We start from the raw sequence: 25,094 nt of genomic DNA, 5'->3' as shown, positions 1-25,094 counted from the left end.
TTTTTAAGTTTTATAGGTATAATGGTTTACTTTTCCAATAAAAACAGCTAATATTCCCCATCTTTCTTTCGTTTCCGTTTATGATTTATTTTCACAGATAAAATGTATTTATTTATTTTCTATACATATTGATGTTTTAAAAATACATATAAAACTTATCGAGATGTGTTCTTTATAATTCAATTTATTTATTATTTACAACTGACAAAGGAAATTACAATATATTTTTCTACACTCATTTGAACATATTCAAGACGTTTCATGTTTTATCACAGTCATTCCTAATTAACTTAACATCTTTTCTAGCAAATCAAAAAAAATTAAAGAGAATTTTTTTGTAATACATGACGCTTTTTATGTTTTGGGCGCTAAAAAGCAGGAAAATTGTAACCAATCTCTCTTTTTTGCTTGTTTTGATGCAAGTACCCATGCTCGAAAATTGCCCGTGTATTATTGAATAACCCTGTGTGTTAATTTATTAATATTTCATTTGCATTTATTTATACTCTTCTTGATCAATCAAAATCAAAATCAAAATCCTCAGTTATGTTTTTAAACAAATCAACTAAATAAATTTGATTAGTAATTTGACTTAGAAAATAAAAATTATCATTGAAAAAACCATCGTTAAGTCTATCCTTTGTTACCCTATTTATACTTGTGATAAGTTCACGTTTTAAATTTTGAAGGGTAGATTTATCGTGATAATCAACTTTTTCATACGAATCAAACTCCATTGTTTGTTCAACTAGAAACAATAACTTTAATTGTATTATCGGACCAACAGCATTGTCATTTAAATTTAAATCACTATTTGATTTTATCTTAGAAAATATTTCCATATACCAAAGGATATCTTCTTCGATGTTCTTACTGTGATTGAGTATAAGATCAAGTATTTTGTCGGTTTCTACTATTCCATAAACTTCGTTCACTACTTCTTTAATTATTTCTTTAGACAAATCACTTTGAGATATATAAATTTTATCCGAGATTTCACTTGCTGTCTCAAAATTATCATTTAGTATACCCTCTTTTAGTTTTTCTTTTGCAAAACTTATTATATCGGCTTTAAGTTGGTCCCTTAGACTTATAAGAATATATTTATCCGTAGATTCAATTTTGGCATAGTTCGGATAATTCATCGTTTCTTTTACTAAGACAAATAATTTTAAAACTGGATCAATTGTATTATCATTCAATCTCAAATCGCCGCTTGATTTCATCTTTTCAAAGATAAAAGAATACCATGCGATATCTTCCTCAATATTTTTACTATAACTGCTAACGAGCAAAAGAATTTTCTCGGTATCTATTATCCCATAAATATCATTAATAACCTCTTTAATAATGATTTTGGATAGTTGAGGGCATATTATGTAAATTTTGTCAGCAATTACACAAGCAATTTCAAAATGATCGTTTATTATACCATCCATGAATTTATCTTTGACAAGCTTTTTAATATCCGACTGGAGTTGAAGCTCTAAATGTTCTATGTCGAACTTATCCTGAGATATTACATATGGATAATTCTCTAATTGTATTGTTGTCTTAACAAGGGAATATAATTTTAAAACTGCCCCAAATTTATTATCATTCAATCTTAAATCATTATTTGATTTCATCTTATCATATATGGTGGTATACCATGCAATATCCTCTTCGATATTTTTATTGTAACTGCTGACGATGTTCAGGATTTTTTCTGTGTCCATTTTTCCATAAACATCGTTGATAACCTCTGTAATTATGACTTTCAACAGTTGGGGGCTTGTTAAGTAAATTTTTTCAGTAATTTCACTGGACATTTCAAAACGATCTTTCATTAAATCATCTTTTAACTTTTCTTTTATAAGTTGTTTGGTATCTGATTGGAGTTGACGCTCTAGATATTCGATATTAGACTTATCTTGAGAGTTAAGATATAGATAATTTTTCAATTGCATTGATTTCTTTACAAGGAAGTATAAATTTAAAACTGTCTTAATTGTATTAACATTCAATCTGAAATCGTCGTTTGATTGCATCTTATTAAAAAAGGTGGCATACCATATAAGATCTTCTTCAATATTTTTATTATAACTGCTTACTTCGCTAAGCATTTTTTCTGCATACATTTTTCCATATATTTCGGTGAAAACATCTGTACTCAATTTTTTCGATAGTTGGGGATTCGTTATGTAAATTTTATCATTAATTTCCACTTCAAAACGATCGTTTATTATACCATCTTTTAACTTCTTATTTACAAATTTTTTCCGATTTGGCTGTAGTTGGCAAGCTGAACTTCGAATTGTAACATTCTTTCGTATTGTATCTGATTTACAAGCCAAATCATTTAATTTCTCCATACAAACTTCATACCCCACCTTAGCTGGATCATAGTTACAAACTATGTCCTGTAAGCATAAAAAGGTCAAAAATTAGACACCTGTGAAAATTATTGACAAAGGACCCCACGAATTAATCCTTGCTGAAAATTAGTTAATAAAAAAAAATGCAGCAATAAATTATTCATTAGGAGTACGAAATCACTAATGATATACCACTCAAAAACAAACTTTTGTGACTTGTGACCACCTACTCTATTGGGACACTTGAGACATTGTTATAATGTTTTTCCTTATAGGGTCTATTTTCTTAGGCTTAGAAGTTTCTTAGACTTACGTATTTAAACTTTTCCTTGGGGATTCCACCCAATTAAGATTATTAAAAGTTTAGTACAACAAGAAGAAAGTGTTTATATAAGTAATGGAAATATTTGTGATACTCGAAGTTACAGAAATTAAATTTTTCTACATTTTTATCAATGAATACAATAATTTACATCAAAAGTTACTGATCCGCTTAGTAAAAGCCTTCTAAAAACAAAGCAACAACGACTATTTTCCAACGATGATTTATTTTACCCATACAATTGTATGAAGAAAAATGTAGTAAATTCCTTGGTACTGTACTATATATCCATCCGTGGGTAAAACTTGCTCGTAAAAAATGTACTGAAAAACTATAATCTTGTATAAATCTTATGTAGGTGTAAGGAAATATGTACCTGCACACAAACACATGTATATTGCTTGCTTAGGTAGGTAGATGGTTATGCTTGATTAAACTATATTTTATGATAGAGTAATTTCTAAAATAAATATTTTGTTTTAGTCATTTTGTTATTTTCTCTTATTATCCGTAAAGTAATAAATAAATTTATCTATTACTGTATTTAGTATTTTTTAAAGTTTTGGTTGTAAATCATTCATTGAAACCTTGATTTTATTGCCTGGGGCCCAGATTTGGGAGTACACAGTTACAGCAAGTAATACTAGTTCGTACCGTGCAGAAATCTGTATTAGGCAAACATGTTTAAAAAATATTTTATATAAAACAAGTTTAATGATAATAATTTTGAAATATCTGTTGTTACTTCTTAATAATGAACCTCTAAAAGCACTCCTGCTGTTCTGAATCAGCTCCAAAAGGTTCATGGAGTAGTGTCCGGGGATGGGTCAACCTTTTTTCGGTTTCACAACGGGCCCTATGGTCTAAGTGTGTCCCACCCCAGAACAGCCACTCTAACCTAACCTAAGAAAACCTCTATAAAAAATTTTACATTCGAAACATGTTTCTATAATACATTTAGAGACCGACAGACGGACAACCTGAATGGACTAATTAGGTGATTTTATGAACACCTATACCAAACTTTTGTTGGTAGCATCAATATCAAACTTAGTATACCCTGATATATTTCATATATACATGGTATAAAATTTATTTCACTTATTTTTCACGAATTATGCATAGTCCATGATCTTAATATATTTAATAATACAATATTATTTTAGAACAAAGTTTATTTACCGTTTCATCAATGTCTATAGAAAAATGTTTAATTGATTCATTAAAACCTCCGCCATCTTTATCTCTGCACCATATTTCTGATGAGAGCTTATCTAATTTTGAAGATTGTAAAATGGACTGCTTTGAAAAAGGTATAAAAACTATAAAAAGCACACTAAAAATAATTAACACTAATTTACAAGCCAACAACATAATTATCCACTAAAAATTAATTTTAAGAACTAAAATAGCCGAGACTGGCTGTTTATAATTTTAAAATGGTTCATATTCAAAAATAAATCGAAATACAGATATGATACATGCAATAAAAATTATAAGCCAGTCATTGTATTGAAATGTTTCAATTATATCGATACAGAATAATATTTCAAACATATTACTTTAGTAATGTCGCCAGTATAATTAAAAAAATGTCCAGTAAAAATTTAATTATTTATTTCCGCATTGATGTGTAGTCAATTACCTGTACCATTTTTATTAGGGTAATATATTACCCTTTGTTCGATCGATGTAAGTTTAACCCATTTTAGAGGTACTGGTGTAATAAAGAATATTTTTGTTTCGGAGTATCTATAGGATCTTTAATGCATACAATAGTTATTTGCGATATTAGAGGGATAACAGAATTATTAACATACGCCTGCAAAATTTGTACAATGAGTGCGTAGCACGAGTTGGATAATCGCAGAAGTAGAGAGAATAATGCGGAAACATTGTAATATATGATACTAGCTTTTGCGCACGTCTTTGCTCGTGATAATGATTCATTTCTATGTATTCCATAAATGATTCATTTAATGAATCGTTGATTCATTTAGAGAACCAATTTTAAAGACTTAGTGAACCAAATTTACTTACATCCCCTTGGAAAAAAACGCGGCATTCGTCCATGGAGTACACTGTGCTCCTTTAAAGGTATTGTATTGCTGCTTTTCTTCTCTTTTTTGATTGGTATCCATTTTGAGTGGACTAAAATAGATACAAATGATATTATGATTTTCAATTTAACATTGTTCATAAATTAAATTGCCATAATGTTATTATTATATGTAATAAAGTAATTAAAAAGTAAAAATAAGCAGTTAGGAATAATAAAATAATAAACACTTTATTAGCCATGGGATCGAAATCATTAAAACTCATTTTAATAAAAATCTAGATTAAAAACAAGTGAAAACAAACAGTTGACTGAGTAACTTGTTGAAATACCATGTAAAGATAGTGTTGATTTCGCATTTGTTTAAAAGATAGCTAGCCACACATACATATGCCAACTGATATTCTCATATAACACGGGCTATATAATTTGCGATTGATTTGCGCCCTTGCGGGTAAACAGTGATGTTTACGAAAAAATGTTCCCAACAAAAGTAGTTTTTTTTTTTTTTTAGGCACATTTTTTACATTTAAACATTTGTTCTATCTCTAAGGGTTTACAAGATGGAAACTACAAACCCAAGACAAAATTGACCTATGTTGCTCATTTACCAACTCGACCTTATTTTTTACGTCCCGAGCACACAAGCGGACAGACAACCGCAAATAGACTAATTAGATGATTTTATACCAAAATTTTGTTCAGGGACATTCAGGGACTCAACTTAGGACTCAACATAACCTTGATATATTTCATATATACATAGAATAAAAAATAAACAAGGTGTCGTAGAACACCCGGTAAGAATTAAATAAATTTCGATATATATCTTATGATAACAGACACTTAACAACGCTGTAATTAGTCATACTGTCATGAAATTTGAAAATCAAAAGAATTATTATATGTGCTTATTGACAGTCTCCATAGTTTATCATAACAAATAAATAGAAGAACGGTTTTCGCCCTCGAACTAAAAGGTGAAGTAGTACTGCAGGCTCAAGTCGAAACGACATTTATAGTTAAATACTCGATAAATCTCGAAATTATAAAATAAGATTTTGATATCAAACAGTAAGGTGTGCAATTAAGTAGGCCACCCAATATAAAAGGTATAAGAGAGTTAGAATAAGATTCCAAGGAGTAATAGAAATGGAATTTTAATGAAGAATGGCGAAAATGACAAACAGAAAATTATTCATTTGAAGTCGAGTAGTATTACTATATCGCAAACAAAGGCTTACTAAAACCATTGAATTCACTGAGCGTACTATTACATAATTTTTGTATACCAAGCACGCCAAATATTTCAGTTTAACCTTCTAAACAAAATAACAATAAAATTATCTAGACTAAAATAATTACTATTCTAGTTTGTATTCTGTTGATTGAAAATGAAAAATATTATTTTAAAGACTTGTAAGAGACATTTATAAGATTTTATCATCTTGTGTTATATGTAGCAAAAGCGATGTGGGATGTTATTGATTCTAAGTATGTTATTGGTATTTTCTAATGTTTTTTTTTTTTTTGTCTATATGTGCTTTGATATTTAAGTAAAAATCGATTCCATTTTCGGTTAGCAGTTAGTGAAGATAGTGGCCGTACGTAACAACTTTACCATAGAATTTGTAAAAATAGAGAGAAAATACTTTTTTAGAATGATAAAAATAAATAAATCTAAAGATTTCTTGACACTGAATAAGTTTCCTAACAAATTCATTAATTAATCGCATAGCGGTCGCCATGCGATTTTATTGACATGTAGTTGATGTTTGAAGCTCTATTCATTCGAAATTTTTTGCGACAAATAGCCGCACCAAACAAGGAAATCGAAATGATACTTCGATTGTCAATTTAAATTTAATTTCTATTGTTTATAAGTTTGTATCGGAGGCTCTTCTGAAAAAGCATTTTATATTTTCCAGTTGCACAGCTGTATCAAAAAGTACAGCCCTTAGAAATATTGCAAAAAATCGAAAAATTATATTTATCTCCAATTTCGATAAAACTCAGTATAAAAGATAATTTTTACCCGAAAAGTACAAAAATCGGGTGCATTTGATGACTGGTCGAATAGTTTTTGAGATACGGACTAAAATCGATCCAAATATTGTGATATCTTAGAAACTATGCATCCAATCATTAAATTAACCTGATTTTTATACTTTTTGGATCAAATTTACCCCATCCACCGAGTTTTATCAAATTCCAAAACAAAATTTTTTTTCCTAATTTTTTCGATTTTTTCAAAGGGTACGTACCCGTTAAAAAAATTGCAAAAAATCGAAAAATTTTATTTATCTCCAATTTCGATAAAACTCAGTATATAAGGTAATTTTTACCCGAAAAGTACAAAAATCGGGTGCATTTGATGGCTGATCAAATAGTTTTTGAGATACGGACTAAAATCGATCCAAACATTGCGATATCTCAAATTGCGTAATCAACACTGTCTATGCTTGATATTTCAACAATTAACTCAGCCAATTGTTGCTTTTCATTTGTTTTAAGCATGTATTCAAGAGATTGGACCATTTAAAAAATACATACACACACAAACTCAAATAGAATAACCATAATCATAAACACTAAATATAAATATTTTTACACTCCACAAAATCTTTTATATGTTATTCAAAAAGTGACTGGACAACATTATTATATTTTGTTCATATATACATAAAATTTAACTTTTCTAACACTTGTTTTGACGTAGGTACCCAACCTAAGAATGAAAATATTTAGTTGATAATAAACATTTTATATAAATTATGTTCAGACCATTAAGAAGTCTGTCAACCGAATAGTTTTATATCTGAATACCCGCACATAACATGCCAAGTTATGTCAATCAGTTAGAAGTAGATATATATATAACTTACAATACCTACGTAGATATAATATAATGTTACAGATAGAAGAAGATAAATAATAGTCCTTTTTCGAGGATCAAAAGTATTTGGTGTTATAATAATGTCTGTATTATCGTTATTCTAATAAAATTGGTGGAGTTTAGGCTGGAGTTAAAAAAGCACTGCAAAAATCATATTGAGGATGATTTTTAAAAAGTTTTCATCCTTATATTTAGAAAACAGAAAATAAAAAACACGAAAACATATACCGGCTCTTTTTCGGTAACTTTACAATAATATTAGCAAATTTATATCAAGGAGAAAAACAAAAGCTCCTTCTTAGCGGAGAAGAACTAGAATCAGCCACAAACAGTTTGTTTAAGATTTCGAAATGAACACCTGTTTAAAGATGAAGACGTCCCCGTATACAAAACTTTTTTTCAATCCCTTTTAAAAGTAGAGATCCCTCTTAAAAACGTAGCTCGAAAACTACCCGTTAAATAAATTTTTGGCCGTGAGAGCTTTTGGTCAGAACGATCCGAAAAACATTTAGAGGGTGGTTTGAAAAAATTTCCCAGAAAGCCATTTTCCTAGTCTTAAACTAAAACTATAATATATTTGTAGCTTTGATCACCCGTAGCTCGAAAACTACTCGTAAAAAATTTTTGTGACCGTGAAAGCTTTTCATCAGAATGATCCAAAGAACATTTTTAAGGTGAGAAAAAGAAAAAAATGTTGCGCTGCATCTTTGAAATTTTTCACAGTTGTTATTATTGTTATTTGATTATAAAAACTCCGTTCCAAAAAATCGACCTCTCAGGGGCTGGTCTAACCCCTTGTTGAGTGAGTTGAGGGTTTTAATATATTATACTATATGCTTACAAATCACAAAAAAATTATGCATCATGAGTTATTCCAATTTTGAAATAGTACATTTTTTGGTCGTTCAGCTAACAAGTCAAAAAAAAGAAAAGTAAAACGTGCACAATTAAGTCAGCTTGAACTTTTGAACATGTTTTAATTTTTATTTGATGCATAGTTTTTGTGTAATTTGTAAAAAACTGACTAAACCCCCCCCCCCCAACTACCTCCCGAAAGAGAGGGCTATTCTCATCCCTGAGAGGTAGACTTTTTCGTACGAGGTTTTTACAATCTAATAAACAACTGTACAAAATTTCAAAGATGCAAAATTTTTACTTTATTACCATGATTTTTTATTTAATTTTGTTATGCTACAAAAATCTACAAAAATGTGTCATAAAATGAAAACAAGCAGTAACATGAGAAAAATTTCATTTTCTTTTATTGTACAGGGAATATTTTTATTTTAGCAAATTTTTTCGTACATGATGACAAAAAATAAAACGACGGATGACCGACGATTATTCGTTGATGCATGAAGCATGTGAATATTTGATATTTTAGTTTATGAAAAAAATCAACCAACTTTGCGTTCCGCTCTAATTAATATCGAAATGAAGGGTTTTGCTTTTTTCTCTTCTTTCATTTTTATCATTTTTTTCATTTTATCCATTTTTATCTACACCAATGCATTGTTTTCACGATTTTCTGTGTTATTAGTTCAATTGTATTTTTCATAAGAAATATTGTCATGTGTGAAGTATAGTGTCTCCCATATAAGTTATAACACAAATAGAATGAATAGTAAAATAGATGGCTTAGTTAAGAAAATTATTTTTTATGGCTTACTAGATGACTCGGTGAACTTCGTCTCACAATTTATTTAATTGTAAGTATTGATCAGTAATCCTTATTAACGCGCAGTTCATTCATAAATAAGTATACAATGCATAGTCCACCCACTAAGTTCGTTAAGCCCATCCGCAAGCCTACCCACTGCTTATCCCGCCCGCTAAGCAGAAACTTTACTAAGATCTCTTGGACACGCCTTCGGCCTTTGGGACAACACATAAATAATAATAATTACTACCTCAATACTATTCAAATACCTTTTCACAATTCTTGATAAATATGGTGGGAGCGCAAATAAATTCATTAGTACATGCTGGATATTGCATTATTTGCAACTTCCTTCATTTTTTCAAGAGAAAAATAATTTCTCTTGTTTGAAGACACTGTGACTATATATTAATACCCATTATAGTTTTTCGAATCATTTATCTAGAAAGGTTTTTACCATTCAGAAACACTGATAAAAAAAAAGAAAAATATGTTTGTATATATTATACGTTAAGCTCCTTCTGGTAAAACTAATAAATAAATTCATGTAAACGTTATTTTCATTTTGTACCATCCTTATTTTTTGTGTAAATTTTTTTTAATATAAGCTATCATTAGGCATTAAGGTAGGTAAAATGGTAATGGAAAATATTTGTTATTTTCTGTTTTTTTCTTACCTATTTGGAACGATAATAGAATTTATCATGGATTTATAAACGTCAAACAATCAGAATAAGTATAGTTTTATCGATGGTGGCTTAGGAATAGTATTTTATAAATTATTTTAAAAGCTTTGAAAATATTTTCTTATGAAAATTTATGTTATCATAAGAATACATGAAACCTTACAAATGTTATTATAAATTTACATGAATCTTATTCGAAAAATAAAAGAATTCTAATGACATATTTGATGTTTTACAGTATGTTTACATAGGATATACCTTTTATTTAAACATATCACTGCCAATTTTTCACCAGAGTAGTTTCCAATGGAAATAAGCATTTTTGCCAATTACATAAGAAACTTTTATCAATATTCCTCAGGTTTTAAGCTTAAAAATCAAAATTAAGAACTGTAAAAATTTAAAACTTTTTTTTGGCAAAAACACTGACTTTGATAGTTAATTTCTCATAAACCGTTTAGACAATCGTTATGAATTTTTCACAAAAAACGTATAAAAAGATGAATAATGGATGAATAAAATTTCAAATTTTTTTGACCATTTTCATTTTTTCGGTAAAGAAATGCCGTGAATTTCTAACTTAATAATAATCAAAATTTCCAGTTTCTTAAATATAAATATATTAATATATTAATAAATAATCATTATTACTAATTCTTCATTAAATTTTTTCATTTATTTATTTTCTTTAATTTTTGTACCATGTGTATATGAAATATATCAAGGTATACTACGTTTAGTTCAAGTTTGGAACGCTTAAAAATATTGATGCTACGAACAAAATTTTGGTGTAGGTGTTCATTAAAACTTTTTCCAGTAGGTCTACAGAATGTCTGTCTGTAAGTTTGTAAGTAAAGCTGAAATTTTTATAGCATATTCAGGACGTAAAAAGTTAGGTTTAGTTCGAAAATTAGCAACGTAGGTCAATTGGGTCTGGTGTTCGTAGGACTCATCTTGTTAACCGCCAGAGATGGAACAAAGGTTTAAAAATAAAAAAGTTTCGTGATTGATTAAAGCGATATGTATGGTCTTTTCTACTGTAGTTATGCAAGACTTTGAAAGCAAAGTATTAACGAAAGTTAAAAAAACATGAATGGAAAACATAGTGTTGAGTGCTTTCGATTTCGGTCAAATTATCCGAAAAGACAATTATGCGCCCCTCAGACCTCATGTTTGTTGCAAAATGGAAAATTACGTTTTAAGTGGGAGTAAAATAGCCTCGTTAATGTCAAAAACTTTATAGGACTCGAAACTTTTTTTCAAATAAAGAACGTAGCTATGGATGAACATCAATGAAAACAAATTTTTAATAACATCCTGTAAATTGATTCGGTATCATCATCATACGAGGATGCACTTTGCTCCCAACTTTTTGAGCATCCGGTATATATGCATCTATAAATTTTGATAACACATACGGCTTTTATTCATTTATGTTTATTATTATTCACTTTCAAAAACATTATGTTTCATTTAAAGTTTATATAGAGAAAATGGTATATTCTAATTGATAATTAGTATCTAGTTCGAATTAATTTAAATTTCAAATTACTATGTTACCAAAAAGTTTATATGCAACTACAAAGCATTTATGCAAATGATTACAAGAAATTAGCAATATGAGTTATCTGAACAAAAACAGACACTGTCTATTCAAAATTTGAAAGCAAATACTTTCTCTTTTTATACCATGTATATATGAAATATACATAGTATATTAAGTTTAGTCCCAAGTTTGTAACGCTTAAAAATAATGATGCTAGGAAAAAAATTTTGTCATAGGTGTTCATAAAATCACCTAATTAGTCCATTTCCGGTTGTCCGTCCGTCCGTCTGTGGACACGATAACTCAAAAACGAAAAAAGATATCGAGCTGAAATTTTTACAGTGTACTCAGGACGTAAAAAGTGAGGTCAAATTCGTAAATGAGCATCATAGGTCAATTGGATCTTGGGTCCATAGGACCCATCTTGTAAACCGTTAGAGATAGAACAAAAGTTCAAATGTAAAAAATGTTTCTTATCAAAAATTAAACAACTTTTGTTTGAAACATTTTTTCGTAAACATCACTGTTTACCTGTGAGGGCGCCAATTAGGCGGAAATTTTATAATATGTACTATACTTGATTATCAGTTTTGTATGTTTCACATGTTCGTATGTGTAATGTGATAAAGAAATCAACACTGACTATGCATGGTATTTCAACAATTAACTCAGTCAATTGTTTGTTTTCACTTGTTGGGAATTAATACTTGCCAAAACTGTAAATATATCTACCCATTTCTATGTTTAAGCTAGCTCGGGTTAAGCGGAATTCCGCAATATACTTGCGTGACTGAAACCAGACTAGAGAAATAATATATTAGCTCTTTCTCTTAATTTATAGGCAATCTTACTACATATATTATATACAAATTACATACTAAACAAAATTAAATCTTAATATTACTTCTCTAGCCTGTTTTTTTTTTCTAAGCAGTACGTTTTTAGACCGTGACTTTATGTTTCTTCATTAGCTAAAACGATAAGCTTTAAAATGAGGGGTAAATCATGGAAATTGATAAAGGAATAAGGAAGATTTGGTGAAGTGAGAGAAATAATATATAAGATAATACTTCTTGCTCAGAGCGCGGGCATGACAAATTTCGGTAGTATTTCCAACTAAAGCTCTCTTACTAACTAAAGGCCATAAACATCTGAAAAAATTTATGTGAACTCGACCAAGGTGTTTCCCAAATTTTTATTAAAATATCATCGTCTACAACATCTGTTTTAATGTTGAAATTACCTGATATAAGGTGCAAAAAATTACGGTTTGCCTATTTTGGGCAGTTAACCAGAATCCGCTACAAAAAGTATGTACTTTCATTTGAAATAACCTAGATCTTTGCTTGACTCCAAAGACGCCCTCGAGAAATAAATTAGATATTTCTTTGTCATACCCCTCTCCTGTAATAACAAGACCTATATTTTTCGTTGTTTATAATTCCAGAGCTTGAAAAAAACTAATAACGTTCGAAACGTCGTTCACAATAATTATATTACTTATTATTATTATTATTATTATAAGTCCATATTCCGTGATCTCAAGTACACAAGTATTCAAAAAAATTTAATCATCTTAAAATGTTTGTTTAATTAAGTATGAACAGAAGCTTCTTAGTTCAAGACTATTCATTTGTATTAAATGCAACCATATGAAATTAATTTTAGCTAATCGAATCGAAATTTTCCATTCAATAATTAAATTGAATATTTGATAGTAAGATACATGTATAAATGTATTAATGCATAAGCAAGGTATACAAATTAAATTATAACACTTGTATACTACTTGTATAATATATACCGATTGTAAACTTTCTTGTTAGCCATATAAAATCTATGAAATAAGAAGAGTTTTTGTGGTCGTTCTTATGTATAAAACAAAAAAGGAATGTGTGTACTGTGGGTTATGGTGTTGTGGCTGCATATATACAATTCCTCTTTGTTTTATATACATGATCGTCCATAAGAACTCTTCTTACTTCATCTAGCATAAATGGCTAACGATATAGCTTACAAACAGTATATATATATACAGTTTGAAGCTTAATGTTTCAATTATACAATGAGAGATTTTGAAGTGAACCAGATTTTGAAGGTAATAGCTACTTGGTTACCTATATGTTTATTCATTCATTAATAAATAACATAGTCGAATTTAAATAATATATCTGCACGAAAAAAAATTGTATGTTTTCGAACTTTCATAGTTGCTCTCCAATGGCTGCAAGACTCCTTCATGCCTATTACTTAACACTTTAATATAATATATTTTTTCTCTTACCTGAATTTTTACTATCCACGCGAGGTTTTCCTTTTTCCTTTCCAAATTCCCTGATTCATCCCTCATTCCAAAGCTTATTGTGCTGGCTAAAGCAATCGTAATAAAGAAAAATAAACTCAAAGGCTAAAATTGTAACGCATAGGAACAAGAAAGCTAGAAAAATAATATTTATATATAATTTTTTGCATATCTGTAATAAAATATCTATCATATCTATAATATAATTGCCTATAAATAGATATACTAAAAATAGATATAATAAAGAAAGTCAATTAATTTATTATTTCACTAGCATGTTTTTAGTCACGGGTAATGCACTGCGGAACTCGTAAATCTGAAACAAATTTCCAAAGAATCAAGGTCGTTTATTTAGAGCTACATGAGTATTGCAAGAAAATGTGAAGTTCGAAAAAATGATAAACTTGTTCGAAAAAATTCCGAAAACTATTGGGACAATTCTAGTCTCATATTATAGTAAATTTAATTTACTTGAAAAACGTCCTGAAAAAGTACTGTCAAAAACTAGCCCTTTGGTCTCGTGCATCCATTGATCACCTGCAAATTCCACTATCTCGTCCCTCCATCGTTTAACCTGGCTTCCTCTTCTATTTTTACAATTATATGGTGTCCATACAGTGACCTAGAAAGTCCAACGCTCTCCAATAGAGTCTACAACAGTATAAATTTTTCTAGGAATACTGTATATTTGCTGTGAACTTTTTATTTCGAAAACGTGTTTACTCAAATAACTATTGAACTACAAACTCTAAAAAGTCCCACACAATTACAAACCATGCACAATTTTTTATGACAAATTGAAATATTCTACAATTCTAACAAAAAAATAAAACCGTTCCAATTGTGGTTTTAAAAAATTTACTTACATGTCGTAATGTCAAGTATTCTAACTAACATATAACTTCAATAGACAGAACATGCAATACTAGGTATATTTCGACCACTAGTACGAAATAAAAGAAAAGCTACTGTACACTCCGTAAATAAATCATCGAATAGAGAATATATAAATTATAAAGTAGTTTTATCTAACTAAATTTATGTTGCAAAAGATTTTGTTAGTTTTGCTAGTACGCCAGTAAAATCTTACAAAAACAGCATCCAAAATCGCAAAACTCGATGTAAAGCTGCTTTCTTGGTATGTCATTTGGACCTCTTAGGGGAGTGTGAAACTACATTTTGCAAGCAAAAAATGTTGTTATCTGTTTAACGCTCGAAAAACATTTTCATCTATTACGCAGGTAGTACAATTTCTTTTTTGCTTACAAAAGGTAGTTTCCTTAAGAGGTGCAAATAACATTCCAAAAAATGCAGCTTTACATCGCCTTCCGGCCGCCATTTGAACTAGTTTTCGAAAATTAAACATACGGAGCCATCGGTTAGCTTACATTGATTCAAATTTAATATTCTTTCAAAATGATAATAGCAACTAATGTCAAAAGCTCATAGTTTTTTAATTAAACTTCAAAACTAAAAAACGTCCAAAAATTTTGCAGTTTTTCACGGATTACGCAGGTAGTACAACTTGTTTTTGGTTTCAAAACGTAGTTTCACACTCCCCTAAGGGCCATAAATACCGTACCAAAAAATGCAACTTTGGTTCGCGTTTTGTGATTTTAATGTAGAATTTGACTGGCGTATTGTTTTAGTTTCGAATTTTTTTATGATACAAATTTTTAGTGGTCTAGTAACCAATGAAACTTTTAGAATTATCTAACTTCAAACTTTCATTGTTGAAAAGAAACTATTGCAAAATAAGTTTTCACTATAGCTTGATGATATAACAAAATAGTTGTCTATACTTATTAAACGTTTTATTTATTACGAAGATACTTTAGATTTTTTAAAGTATTTTTCGTGATTATCTGGAAAATAGATTACGTATGCTAATAAGTCTGTCTACTAACTTACGAGTTGTTTTTTTAGTCTTTAGAAGATAAACCTTATTTTTGAATTTTTTCGGTCAAAATTATCTTATATAATGAATTTTATCGATATCGAAGGCAACAATTTTTTTTCGATTTTTTGCAATTTTTTTAAGTGGTACGTACCACTTATAAAAAATCGAAAAAATCGGGAAAAAAAGATCTCGGGAAGCCACTCATCATATCAACAAATAAACTTGATTTTTGGAATTATTGGGTCAAAATTATCTTATATAATGAATTTTATCGAAATCGCATTCAAAAAAAATTTTTCGATTTTTTGAAATTTTCTTAAGGGGTACCCCTTAGAAACAATCGAAAAAATCGGGAAAAAATTTTTGTTTCCGTTTTCGATAAAACCTGAAAAATATAGTAATTTTGACCCAAAAGATACAAAAATCAGGTTACTGTATCGATTGGATGTAAAGTTTTTGAGAAAATTGCTCATTGTGTACAATTTTGGATTATATCTCAAAAGCATCCAAGTCATTCACCCCATTTTTGAATTTTTTGGATCAAAATTGTCTTATACAATTTTATCGATATCGGAGGCAAAAAAAATATATATAAGATTAAATGTAAAAGCAATTCTTTATAAAAAAAAAATTAACAACTTTTATTTGAATCATTCTTTCGTAAACCTTACTGATTACCCGTGGGGGTGAAACTGAGGGAAAAAACAAAAAAATGTGTTAACAAAAAATTTTCAGGTTAACTTCAACTGGTGGCTTTGTGAAACATTCAAGAAAAACAAAAACAACTGAGGAAAATTTCAGATGCATGAATTTGATCTCTTTGAGATATTTACTTTCATTGTGCTATCAATGTATTTCAAATAATTAAAGTCACTATTGGCTAACAACATATTAAAAATTTAGGTTGATATGTATTCGTTGTCTAAATGATCGTATAATCTCTTGCTAGAATCAAATACAAGTAGATATGCAAAAGATTTAAAGTATTTACTCACCTGCATATAACCAGAGTCAAACAGTAGAGATAGAGCATGTTTCTTGCTATATACTCTGGTGCAATTATTTTCAATCGTATCTATCCGATAATGCAATATTGTATCAATTTAGAAACATCGTAGTTTTTAGTATTAAATGCTGGGCAAATTACGATAACATTACAAAGGATTTTCAATATTGATTGTTCAGTGACAGAACATGTAAAAAACCTGCCCGCAAATCAAAATCTCAAATCTCGATGTTTGGAATCAAACCCATTCTTTGACAGAAAGATACTTAGTAAATTTTACGATATAGCAGTAGGACATCGCATTCAAGTTACTTGTTCTAGAAAATATTTTCTGTTACAAATTTTGAAGTTAGGTTAAGTTAGGTTATATTGGCTGTTCACGTAGGACACACTTAGGCTATAGAGCTCATTGTGATACCATATGTGTTTTACCACCTTTCCGCTGATAATTTCATTTATCAGCTCCTTAATTTCAGAGACTGAGTGCACCTCCTTCATGCATATACCATGCACTACACCAGCCCATCACAACTATTAATTAAATTAATTTTGTTGCGACGGCAGAAATTGAACCCGCTACCTTAAACATACCGCGGACAGAATTGGTTACGCCTTAACCAACTGAGATAATAGGACGAACTTTGAAGTTAAAATCTATCATAATTTGAATCAAAATTTTGAAAAACCTTATGGCATTAAGTGTTCTATACATTTTGATTACCAAAACAGGTTTTCACTAGGTTCTTAGAGGGTTTAGAGAAATCTTATGTGTGCTTACGAGGGGAGAGGTTGGTCAAAAATCGGCATCATCGTGCCAACGTAATTAATGAATGGCCCTGAAAGTAACAAGGAAGATCTCGCGAAACTACAGAAAAACAGGCTAAAGAAATAATACACAGAATGTTCGATTTACATCTAGACATATAAATATCACGAGTATGATAGAATACATGCCTTAAGCAATGCATCTAAGTGAGAGGTATTTTATACATGTATTTCGATTGCGTTGAGATAGTTGTAAGACGCTTGGAGAGTGAAAATTTCTTAGGTGAATAGATGGACTACAACAGATAAGCCACGATACAAGTAACTTTTGTAATTTCATATAACACCTATTATACCTCTTACTTAAATGTATTGCTTAACGCATGTACTCGTGATATTTATATGTCTAGATGTAAATCGAACATTCTGTATAAGTTGAACAAATTTTTAGCTACAGCTCGATATTATCTAATATAGATAAAAACTTATCTTAAAACACTACCCAGTTATTGATAGTAAAGTATTATATAAATTGGTGTATGGATGAAAATAACTCAATGAAGAGACTTTTATTTTATAAAATATTCATGAATTCACGTTGAAAGATTGAATAGACAGACATAGACACAAATACAGATACAGATACAACACCCCTATTTACTATAGTCATTTCAAACAGATTATTCCACCAAATTCTCACACTTTTGCTCAGTATGGGAAACAATACTCAAATAAACCTGGCTCAATTCATTTCGAAATGGTAAAATAATTAGGTAATTCAAAACAATAATTCAAACGAACAGAATCAACTCAAATATTTCAATTTTAATTAAAATATTTCCAAAAATTGGTCCCCAAAAATGATAGCTCTCTAAGTATCCTTTTCATCTCATCTGATGTCCTTGACCATGATTTTCATTTAAGAAGGAGTGTTATAAGTTTAAAGTGTTTATCTGTACGTTTATATGTTTCTCAGTGGCATCGTAGCCTCTAACGGTCGAACCGATTTGATTGAAAAGATTTTATAGCAAAGTTTCTAAAAATCGTTTTAAAAGAATTAAATCGCATTTGCCGGGGTTTTTAATTTTGTAAATTTTACTTGTTACCAAATGATTGATGAAAACCCAAGATGATTGTACTAATATCTAAACTTGTATCTAAAATGTAATTCAGTGAATAATAAAGTGATTTAAAATACTTTAGTAGTATTTGAAAACTATTTGATAATCTCTTTTATGAATTCATTATGTAATAATATAACAAGAATACCATACAATTTTAACAGTAAATTACATTATTATCATCTATCATATACCTTCAGCCTTCAGTTACTGCTTGTGTTCTATTCCAGATTTAGATAGATATCGTAGGTACTTTGAGCTTTTCATATTTAGGTGAACATGAGCAGTAAATGAAAGATAGATGTATGTGAATAATTATGAATAGAAGAAATAAGATATACCAATTGTAATTAAAGGTATATATACAGGTTTTGATTTCTTAATGAATTTATGCCTACAAAAGCAATGACTACATAGGCAGCAGTTTACCTATATAATTATGGTAGTAAGTAAATTCATCCAAAATCTTATTGAACTAACTTTTACCCAATTTACGTATAGGAAAACCTTGAATTTTTATTTAAATAAAGAGTAGGTAGTTTCATACGAAAACAGAGTGGGGATTTCCGATTATGTCAAGCGATTTCTAAATTAATTTTTGGATACTGTTCATCACATTTTAGTAACTTTATTTTTGAAAATTTCTTTAATTTCTTCGTAAATATTCGTAAAAAATGTAATTGAAGTGATCTACGAAGACCCTCTTTCACATTCACAATTCATATTTTTTAAGTGCGCTGGTACATTAATTCAAATACGTCATATCAGGCACAATAATTTTATGCTTCAGGCAGGAGCCCTGGCAAGGCATTTGAACAACGATTCACGGATTTGTTCTAATGATCACTACATCCAACCACGTAAATTGTCGGTACATCTGGTATATAGTGTTCCATTTTGAACAGCCCAGCTGAAAATAGGGATCTAAATTTAGCATCAACTTCTTTAAAAATCGGCAAAATTCATAATCAAAATTTCTGCATTTTTCCATAGAAAAATGGTTTGATATTTGAGAAAGAATATCTTTCTAATTTACAATTTTCTCTATCAATCATCAATTCAATGAATGACTTGATTTTCGATAACTTTACAATCGAAAATCGAAAACACTTCTGTGGAATATCTCTCTCTAAGTAAAACTTGAACTTTGAAATTTGGACTATAGCTCAAAAGAAGAAGAAAAACAAAAAGGCGGAAGGAAAAATGAAGAAAAGTCAAGGATTAGTTTGAAATTTTGTAATTGATTTTAAAGTAACTTCCCGATTAGTTTGAGACTTGCTTAGACCATAGCTCAGAAGTGGATGACAAATTCACATAGTTCTAAAAGCAGAAAAAAAAATAATAAACAAATTTTTAATCTACCATGTGTTTATAACAAACTAAAAAGTATAAGTATTAAATAATATTAATAAGTATTTTGCTATTTATTATTTTCTACTCTTTAGTCCGTTATAAAAACATGGTACATTAATAAAGTACATTAATTAAAAATTGAAATTTGGTAAATTTTATATTCTTTGATGACAAACGGTAATGGGCTTTTAAAAATTGATTAATTTACCGCCGGACATAATTTTATATGTATAGGTTATATTTATTATGATAGTTAAATATAATTTGATTTTGTGTGAAGTAATTAAAATTTAATTTCATTTGATTGTTTCTTCAAAATATGAATTTTAAAGCCTCTTACAGAATTTATAGTAATTACATGGCAGGCCAAACATTATTAGACCACATTTTCCTTTCGCTTATCACCGTTTTCCTGCTATCCATTTAGAGGTTCCAGGGCTATATTTATTAAACCAACTGAATTGACTGAAAAATACAATACATTTACTTAAAACCATAAACTAATTTTCTTCAGTAATAATTTGGAAAAATTGATGTGGTTTCTTTTTACTACGTTTTCAAAATCGCACACATCTCTGCCTGTATATATCGACAAATACATTCACTGGAAAATTATATAAAATTTTGCAATGTTTTTGTATTAATTTAATGAATATAAAAAAAAATAAATAACCTGTATAATGATCATTAATAATAATTATTACCAATCATATATGTTTATAAATATAAACATTACATATACCCAACAAAGGTTAGGTCAATAACACATATATAATTATTTTTATAGGTATTCATTTGCTTAAAACACATGCATTTATATTATAATTATACCATGTATATGAAATATACTAAGGTATACTAAGTTTAGTCCCAAGTTTGTAACGCTTAATAATATTGATGCTATAAACAAAATTTTTGGTAGAGGTATTCATAAAAGCACCTTATTAGTCCATTTCCGTCTGTCTGTCTGTCGTCTGTCTATCATCTCGATTACTCAAAAACGAAAAGAGATATCAAGCTGAAATTTTTATAGCGGACTTAGAACGTAAAAAGTAAGGTCGAGTTCGTAAATGAGCAATATAGGTCAATTGAATCTTGTAAACCGTTAGAAATAGAACAAAAGTTTAAATGTAACAAGTAAAAAGAAACAATTGACTGAGTTAATTGTTGAAATACCATGCATAGTTAGTGTTGATTTCTTTATCACATAGCACATACAAACATGTGACAGATACATAACTGATAATCAAGTATAGTACATATTATAAAATTTAAACTTTTGCTCTATCTCTAACGGTTTACAAGATGGGTCCTACGGATCCAAAACCCAATTGACCTATGATGCTCATTTACGAACTTGACCTCACTTTTTACGTCTTGAGTACGCTGTAAAAATTTCAGCTCGATATCTTTTTTCGTTTTTGAGTTATCGTGCCCACAGACGGACGGACGGACAGCCGGAAATGGACTAATTAGGTGATTTAATGAACACCTATGACAAAATTTTTTTCCTAGCATCATTATTTTTAAGCGTTACAAACTTGGGACTAAACTTAATATACTATGTATATTTCATATATGCATGGTATAAAAATGTTCATTATAAAAAAATAAACATCTTTTGTTTGAAACATTTTTTCGTAAACACCACTGTTTACCCGTGAAAGCGCAAATTGTATAGTATGTATTATTATATGGGAATATCAATTATATATGTGTGTGACATGTATGTATGTGTAATGTGATAGAGTAATCAACACTGTCTTTACATGGTATTTCAACAATTAACTCAGTCAATTGTTTGTTTTCACTTGTTTCCCATTAATTTCCATTCATTCGTAGATACTTATATATATTGTAAGAGTATGATTATCTACAAAACAAAAAACCATTATGTAAACCATATGATTATAATGATTGTAATAATGTATAGATATATCTACTTATCATTGTTATTCCCTTTTGCATAAAGATAGCTGGGTATTTATCTTTTGGGTTATGTGGAAAATATTTGAAAATTCTCATGATCAAAATATAAAAAAGAAAGAATTTTTGTACAAATCTTTATTTTAGTACAAATGTTGTTTCAAGTCACATATGGTCACGCTTGGGCGTCCTTAGATATTCAAGGTCAAAGGTTGTGAAAATGTTCAGTTTTTTGTGAATATCTCGTTTCTTTTCCCTCCAATCGTATTTACATCGTTTACACTATTTACTATTTTTCGTTTTTTTGTTGCTATATAAAGAATATACAAAGCGAATATACAAGTATGTTTACGAGTTTTATTTAGAAAATTAGAATATCTTTGTTTTTTAATTTAAAATACTTATAGATGTAACTCTGTAGTTATTAAATTTTTAATTTAGATACAACATAGCCCCCTTTCAAGCTGACTCACTGGCTCATCTATACAAATGCCAAATGATTTTTAGACATGCTAGAAAGATTCGCAATATGGTGATCTTGGACTCGGCCCAGCTTTCATTGTTTGTAATTGAAAAATGATTAAATGGAAATTATGAAGTAAAATGAATAAACAATAGGATAATGTTTAATTAAACCATTGTTGTAGATAATGATCAATTTAATTAATTTATTTGGGACAATCAGTTTTTGAGTTTTATATAGTGTGTCAAATTAAGTCGGTACTTCTCATGTGAAAAACTTTTTTATAATTTTTTTGTTTTTGTTCGTAAAAAATTCTGCATGAGAACACAATATGAAATAATCAGATATCAATTTTTTGCATTTATTTACAATCTTTATTTTATCATTATTTTACATGTATCTTTATTTTACAATCTTTTGACAATCTTTATTATGAAAAGTTGATCCTAATTGAAAACTACGTTCAGGTATATTAATATAATCCATCTACAATAGATTTTGTTATTTACTAACTCTTCTAACAAATTGACATTACCCACATAATTTGTCAACGCATTTTAGATTTGTCATGGCAGATGGGTAATTTTAAATACCTGACCGTAGTTTTCAATTTTAATCAATTTTTTTAATAAAAATTGTCGATATTGAAAAAACTAAGATTCTTTTTTCTCTAGAGCAAAATTTAACTTTTTTGACAAATCTCTTAATTTCTTCATTTTGCGTTCTGTTCCATTTTATAAGAAATACATTTTTTTCATTAAACAAATAATAGAAAACTTTTCACATATGGTGCCGACTTAATTGGACACACTATATATAAGCAATTTTGTTATGGTAAGTTTTCGTAATTATTATTCTCATTTTCTTACAAGTAAAATTAATTTACCCAATATTCGTTGTCGTATTCGATATCTTTTTTTTTTTTCACTTATAGTATTGGCGCAGAACTCTTCCCAATTACCAACATTCAGGGCCGTAACAGGGGTACATAGCGCCGGTGGCAAGTATTAAGATTGCGCCTTACATATATCGGGATCGGCTCTAACGATTTTGATGAAAATTCGTTTACTGATAACATTTTATATAATAGAAAAGTCAAAATTGGGGAAGGTAGCTATAATTGTAACTTTTACCTTAAAGAGTCTGTACATTTAATTTATTCAAATGTATCAAATTAAAGTATTGATTTCTCTCTAGTTTTGCAAGCAAAACATATTCTTAAGGAACATTCAAATTTTATCCAATTTTGATAAACCAAGTATGTAATCCTACTAAATTTGGGTCATATTTTTCAAATTTGTGACCAAAATTATACAGACTAGTGTGCGCATCGAATCAGAAACACTAAAATATTAAATACAACAAAAACTGCAGTCATTTATTCGGACGAAGCTGCGAGAAAAACCATATTAAATTTTATATTTTTAAATATAATAATATTTTATATTTTGATAGAAAAATAAATACAACATAAAAAGTCAATAAATTCTCTTATAAGATAACAAGCAGACAGTGGGGGAGAGTATATTACCACAGATCAAAATTAGAATTTATGTGTTATGAAAAGCTTTTATTTAGTTTCAACAGTTTTATAAGCTAATTGCTTCTTCGCTTCCACCATATTTAACAAACATACGTTTTTTAGTTTTAAATTAAAAATACTTATTAGGGACAAACTTTTATTGTACTAAAAAGTACATTTTTATTTTTCGCACACTCACACGGACTCATAAGAAAAATTATTTTCTACTTTTTAATACAATAAAAGCTTGAGCCTAAAACAGAATTTTTTTAAATATAACATTAGAAATAGTATCTCTTTGTAGCACTGTTTTTTCTACATACTTTTTTTTTTGAGAATTTAAATATTAAACAGCTAACGAGTAGTCAGACTTGATGGTCCAAAATAAATAAGAAAACTTAGATATAATTAACTTTGCACTTATTACCATGAATCAATGGTACATTATGCTATTAGATTCAAAGTAAATGACGTTGTGTCTTTTCAAACTTACTCTGCTCAACCGTTTACGTTGTGTTTAAAATTGAAATATGTCAACACAAAATACAATATTGAACTTGTTAAAAACAAGTTGTTGCTTGCTTTTAAGTCAGTAAACTGTATCTTCATATACTTTCTATCTCATAGATATAATCATAGCCATTCTGACGAGAACTGCAGAATGATTTAAAGTAAATATACAGGGCCGGATTAACAAGTAGGCAGAATAGGCAGTTGCCTGGGGCCCCCGATTTTAGGGGGCCCCCGAAAAATGAAAAAGACTTCTAAAATTTTCTTACAAACATAAAATTCTAGAGAGTGAAAGAAAAATATAATCAGAACTTGTAATATTTGGGGTTGCGCAGGGACAAATAGGACACAACTAAACAACGTACAGGATAATTTAGAAATTTAATTAAGAATTAATATACATAGAAAAATGTTCGTATTAAAGTTCATCAATATTCATGAAATAAAATCACATCAGTGATCGACTCGAGATGTTAGGTATACTTTGCATTGAGTCAGATTTATTGAACAAAATCGATACTGATGATATAATTGATGAATTTGCCGAAAACAAATGTAGAAAACGACATGTTTAAAATGTAGATAGTAATTTTATTGATATTATTACATTGGGACAATAAAATTTTTATGAAAGATAAAAGTTTGTATTTTTTAATCGAAAAAAGAAGGGAACGGACGTGAAAAAAAGGGCCCCCAAATT

The 25,094-nt window shown here is 29.0% G+C and overlaps 1 protein-coding gene across 1 annotated transcript in view; it reads right to left on the bottom strand.

The window, feature by feature from the left end:
- LOC123295945 overlaps window positions 1–4,083 on the bottom strand; it is a 119,310-nt gene extending 115,227 nt beyond the window's left edge. Inside the window, exons 1-3 of the mRNA XM_044877407.1 lie at window positions 3,862–4,083; window positions 875–2,402; window positions 659–748 (exon numbers count right to left, since the gene is read on the bottom strand). Coding sequence (XP_044733342.1) covers window positions 659–748; window positions 875–2,402; window positions 3,862–4,053 — 1,810 coding nt within the window. The 5' untranslated portion in view covers window positions 4,054–4,083. The remainder of the gene's footprint in view (window positions 1–658; window positions 749–874; window positions 2,403–3,861) is intronic.
- Between the last annotated feature and the right edge of the window lie 21,011 nt (window positions 4,084–25,094).

This window comes from Chrysoperla carnea, chromosome 3 (assembly GCF_905475395.1).
Source record: "Chrysoperla carnea chromosome 3, inChrCarn1.1, whole genome shotgun sequence".
Classification (NCBI taxonomy): Eukaryota; Metazoa; Arthropoda; class Insecta; order Neuroptera; family Chrysopidae; genus Chrysoperla; species Chrysoperla carnea.
The sequence above is the reverse complement of the archived record's forward strand: the minus strand, read 5'-3'. Positions and strand labels throughout refer to the sequence as shown.